This window comes from Ursus americanus, chromosome 4 (assembly GCF_024610735.1).
Source record: "Ursus americanus isolate L20-20 chromosome 4, mUrsAme1.1.p, whole genome shotgun sequence".
Taxonomy (NCBI): domain Eukaryota; kingdom Metazoa; phylum Chordata; class Mammalia; order Carnivora; family Ursidae; genus Ursus; species Ursus americanus.
This window is the reverse complement of record NC_142130.1, coordinates 36,187,315-36,192,958: the sequence shown is the minus strand read 5'-3', so window position 1 is coordinate 36,192,958 and position 5,644 is coordinate 36,187,315. Positions and strand designations below refer to the sequence as shown.

The 5,644-nt window shown below is 45.4% G+C and overlaps 1 protein-coding gene across 6 annotated transcripts in view; it reads right to left on the bottom strand.

Moving 5' to 3' along the window:
- Positions 1-1,914: 1,914 nt before the first annotated feature.
- GOLGB1 (golgin B1) overlaps positions 1,915-5,644 on the bottom strand; it is a 97,776-nt gene continuing 94,046 nt past the window's right edge. For all 6 annotated transcript variants that reach the window (XM_045812719.2, XM_045812722.2, XM_087861597.1 and 3 more), the window contains 3 exons: positions 5,065-5,199; positions 3,579-3,684; positions 1,915-3,312 (listed from right to left, as the gene is read on the bottom strand). In XM_045812719.2, the coding sequence (XP_045668675.2) occupies positions 3,178-3,312; positions 3,579-3,684; positions 5,065-5,199 (376 nt within the window). In that variant the 3' untranslated portion in view covers positions 1,915-3,177. The remainder of the gene's footprint in view (positions 3,313-3,578; positions 3,685-5,064; positions 5,200-5,644) is intronic.

Sequence of the window (5,644 nt, the reverse complement as noted above, 5' to 3'; positions counted from 1 at the left end):
CTTCCTGAAGTTTGAGTCAGTTCCTTCTGCTTAGACACTTAAAAAAAAAAAAAGATTGAATGCTTCTGTGTCTAGTCTTTTGCAAGGCTCTGAGACTCACAGGGAAGTTATAAAAAATGCTGCTCTTACTCTTAGAATTTATATCTGGTCAGCGAAGTAAAACATTCAACCAGAAAACACAGAAAAGAAGGTATAGAGCAGTATTCATGTTCTAAATAGGCAGGCGGTTACATTTGTTACGGTAAAGGAATTTGTGGTGAAAGTAATTTGGCATGGGGTGAAGTAATCAAGAAAGGCTTAAGGGGTAAAGTGGTTTTTATGTGGATTTTGAAGGGTAAGATTTGAAAAGAAACTCACCTCTACATTACCCATAGCACTTAAACCTGGGATTTGCATACAGAGAGTCAAATAAACATTGATCAGTTGAATGATGGAGGAGAATAAGTCACCAGGGAAAGGCAAGACATGGAGAGAGAGTTTCAGATTGTTTAGGGGACAGTGAGGAGTCTGAGCTAACTAGCAGAAAGATTTGGTTCCAGTTAGCAGAAGAAAGTCTGAAAGAACTAGATAGTATCAGATGTTGGAAGCTCTGCAACGTTTTGTATTACAGTTCATCAAGATTTGCGGCCCCTCCCTTCCCTCTTGAAGTCAGACTTGCTCAGGTGACTTATTCTGGCCAATTAAATGTGAGAAGCTCAATACATCACTTTCTGGTGGAGACTTTAAGACCAGTGCAAGCTTTGCATGCTCTTTTGCCCACAGTTCACCACGGCACACTGTGGTTCTCGAATGGCTCCACTGACAGCCTGGATCACCAAGTGAGAGGATCCCCAACTGAGAATGATGACAACACAAGTGGACTAAACAGTAATCTTTGCTGTCTTAGCTACTAAAACTTGGGAGTGTTTGTTATTGTATCTGACCTAGTCTCTCCTAACCCTGATGATGTGGAGTTCTGACCTGATTAGCTCAGCTTTAACTTCCCTATGGACTCAAGCAGAGACTAGATAAAAGTGATCTAAGATACAGAAAATGTGATTTCTGCATTAGAAATAATAAGACTTTAGTCACTTCTTAAGGATTCTCTGCCAGTTTGGTGGGGGGGCGGTGGCAGTGTATTTACTCGTCTCTCCTACTTCATGACCTACTTGTTATGGCAGCACCAGAATTATTTTAAGATACAGTAAATTCATAGGGGGGGGAGATCTTTTTAGATCATTTGGAATCCTAATTCAGTGTCAAAAATGGGAATGATCAGACCAGATATTGTGACACACCATCCAGATACAATTCTCTAGAGAAACCACAGAACTTAATCAGAGATGACACCAAGAAACCCTCTCTCCTTAGCAAATGTCCCAAGTTCATTTCTAATGAGACAGCAAGGCATACAACATAGAAATAGCATGGGCTTTGAAGCTGGAAAACCTTGGTTCAATCCACTTACTCTAAGTTAAGTAAGTTCGATAAAGTAAGTTAGCTTTTCCTAAGCAGTGACTTAATATAAAAAATAACAGTAATGTTTATTCTGCTATACCCTATTAGACTTCCCTGTCCCCGACTCCCACCCAGAGGGATCCTTAGAGGCCTAATGTTTTCAATATACACAGATAAGCATTCTCTCAGGCCCAGGCACAAACAGCATGAATCTCAGGCCCTAAGGCCCAGGTTGTTTGGCTTGGTGTTAGAATGAATTTCCTCATTCCACCTCATCACCCTAGAGTCTAGGGGCTAAGACCAGAATGTCACATGCAGCCATTAACTGGTGCTGGCCAGGGAGAAGGAAGCCTGAATGGGTTACTACCCCTGAATCCATTCCTGGCTGCCCGCCCCCTCCTTCCCCAGCTACCTTCCTTCCCCAGCATGCAAGCACTTGTACACAAGCACTGTGTATACAGCCATTCACACACGTACCACCACAATTTCTGATTCTGAAAATAATTTTATTATTTTACAGTTGTTCAGGAAGTTCCTGGGTTGCTATGACCAAGATCTGGTTGCCACAGAACAAAGGATCACAGCATATCAATCAGTCCACCAGTTTTCTCTCTTCTTTGGGTGATAAGAGCAGGCAGAGGACACATCATGTGCATAATGAGAAAATAACCAGCAGGTAAGGGTGGGGGAAGGGGAGGCGAGAACAGGCATAAATGGAATTCAATCCTGGCTGCCATGCTCAGGCTTAGATTTAGCTATTTTGTCTTCTCTGTATTCACCCTCCACTTTCCTCAGCTCTCTGATGAGAGATGGGCTCAGATGACTATGGGCTGAGAAACTGGAATAGTTAGCTCTGTACCTCCAGAAGCCAGGGGTGGTCGTCAGACCAGTCGGATCCCCCCAGTGGGAGTCAACGTCTCATCTAGGGCTAGCTCCGCATACACAGCTTTAGGGCCCACATTCGAGGCATGGCCAGACCACACAGGAATGGCAAGAATCTGATTCCCACTGTCCATAGCCAGTTCTTCCTTTCAATGAAGGAAAGGCATGGGCCATTTACTACCTCAGTATACATGGGCTCGAGAGCATATGCAACAGGATCCTATCCTTACAGTCCAGGACCACAAATCTAACTCCAGCTATGTCTGAACAGCCAGGGAAGGAAACGCTGTCCTACCCTGTGATCCGGCAGCCAAAACCCCTGGAGAGTTCTTCAGCTCCCACCCTATTTTGCAAGGGACCTACTCAGCTATCCTATGAGATACTGTTCCCCAGAACTTCGTTTATGGAAGGTCCGCCTTCCCTCTGAAGCAGGAGGAAATGTAAGGTAAACGAGGCAAAGAAAGTATCAACTGAAATGATACTGGACGACGGATTATTGGGTTTATTACAACCATCTTCTAAGCTGAGAGACATTCCTCAGCATTTTTCACAGGACCACAAAAAATCAGGGCCCTGAAAAATCGGAACAAATCCCGGGCTCAGCGACCAACTGTGTGGCCCTCCTCAGATTACGCAGAAGTGTTCAGGCCCTGGGCAGTAGGAGAAAGCAGACTCGCCAGTCCCTGCAGATCTGCCCCGGGCTCACATCCACCTCTGTTTGTGCAGGCACTTTCTGTGGAGAGTTGGAGAGAGGACCTGTAAGTGGGAAGACTACTCCACTAGAATTGATGGTTTTGATGTTAGAGGTGAGGGAATTCCAAGTTCTGAGGGGAGTGGTCGAAAAGGTGAGAATTCAGTTTATAGATGGCCTGTGAAACATAGAATGAGCAGGACATGAACCATCAGGAAGTAGATGGCTGCTAGCAGTGGCACTCGTGTCCGGGAATGACAGAGTGAACGCAGGACCCGCTTCCATCCAGCACCACTCCGGGTCTGAAAGAAAAATGTAAAAGTCAGAGAATCTTATCCTACAGGGATATGTCCCTTTCCCTTCTCCAAACACTGTAGGAAAGAGGCATCCTGAGAGAAAGTCCCCTCAGGGTCACTTGGCCAGCTCCACGAGGTTCCTCCAACCTTCCATATCCTTCCATTCTGAGATCCATCACTGCCTGGACTTCCACCTTCCTTTTCCTTGACCCCTTGCCCTCGATGCAGCCAGCCCTGTGTGACAGTACAGTCCCCGCTCTTTATGCTCTTACCCTTCGACAAGTGCTGCTCGTAAGATCTATTAACAGTGCCTGCTCCTGAGAGCCGCAGGAGCCAATGATGGGAGACCGGGCAGAGTCCCATTCACTGTGCTCCAACCTGTGTTGAGAAAGAAAAGAGACATGGCTTGGTTCACAGCACGAGCAGCTGCTCAGGTGAGGTCTTCCCCATCATCTTGCCATGTGATGTGGCACCAGAGACTTGCAGCAAAGGCTGCTCCCACAGTTCCTGACCCCACACAAGCCAGGTGTGGGCGAGTAGTTTCTTTCAGCAGCAGCAACGGTGACGGTAACTACTAGGAATGGATGCCTACTATGTATCAGATTTTGGATTGGGTGCTGTACATACATTTAATCCTCAGGTTTGAGGTTGGTGTTACTATCTTCAAAGTAAGGCTTAAAGAGGTAAAATGTCTTGCCCGTGGTGGCATGGACAGTAAGAGGAAGCCAGAATTCAAAACCCAGGTTTGTCTCTAAACCTCATGTTCTTTTTTTCCAATACACTAGAGAAACTCATTAAATTCTTTTTCATTTACTAAAGGCTAACAGGCAAAAGCGTCCAAGAAAGATTTTTGTGGGGTTCTTAGAATTAAACCAAACTGGCAGCCTCTACTACTTTCTTCATTTTTTGCTGATTTGCTTAATACTGGAACTTCTCCATTTAATGAAGAAGCTACCTTTATCCACTCAATCGTTTTCTCACAAAAACATGAACTGCATCAAAGGGGCTGCAGTAACACAGCCCATCTGATCAAACATCGGCCTGTAGGGATGCACTTTTTAATTGTGCTGGGGATGATGGAACTCTTCACTCCTCCAATATGAAGGGATGTCCATTAGCCTAACACTCCTGACCTCTCTTTGCAGGTCACAGAGTTTTCTCCTGGCGACAAAGAACACTTTAATCTGATTTGTGAGTCTGGAAGGAGAAACTGAGGGAGCCCAGCCTCGCTCCATCCTGCCAGTTTCCGTCTGAGAGCCAGGCTGACTACACAGTGCACCTTCTGTGTCTGTTCCTCCAGATGGTAAGCTTTTTGGGGGCAGCCGTGACCTGGGACAGCACAGTCTGGCAGGACGTGGGTCAGTATGTCAACTTCTGTAGGCTAGGCCAAGGACAAATGAAATGCCTGTAAATGTTGGGGAGATACTTGGCTACTTTTAAACAACAAGTGCACTGAGTTTCACATACACCACAGAGCACATGTGAATGAAGCTCTAACATGAGAATGGCAGTACAGGGCCCAGGCAGGCAGCACGTGATCAGCTACCTAAACTTGCATTCTGCACCAGGGCCAAAGACGACATCGTGGAGGGGCTAAGCTTGGATTAATGTGGCTTGTCTTGACCCCAAACTCACTGCAGCACCCATCTCAAGATGGGAGTCAGATCCCAAGGACTCCCAAGCCTGGCCACTGAAATGTACACGGTGTAATCAGAAAGGATCAGAAGTGAACAGAGGCTATGTCCCACAGCCCTTTACCGCTGGATCTGCTCCTCGGCCACGGAAAGGGCAGTCTCAGCGGCCACTCTTTGGTCTCGTTCTTCTTCCAGCAGCTTCCTCAGTTCGTTCATCTCTTGTTTAGTGTTGCACAGCTGCTGCTGGGCTTCTGAAAAGCTTAAAATGAAAGGACAAAAACAGCATCAGTAGATGCAGAACACAGTTGCTGATACAAGGGATTCAAAGTCTTCATAAGGTTATAAAGCAGGAAAATGTCTAAAAGTTTGTACAAACACAAAAAATTGAAAAAGGAAAAGAATTTTAAAAAAGGAACATTTTAAAAGCATAGTTGTTGAAAGAAGCTGCAGAATATGCCTTAAGAGATTTTAGGGATTGACTGCATATCTTTCATTTGAATACCATAGGATTAGTGGTGGGTGTGTGTCTGTGTCTGTGTGTGTGTGCGCGTGTACATGCTGGTGTGCTGCTTTTGTTTTACAAACTTTTCAACCTTACAAATTTATTAAACTGTTACTATTTAATCCTCACATCAGTCCTGTGAGGCCAATAAGAAGACATATTAAATCCACACACTGGGCCCCTGGTCCACGAGATGACTGCC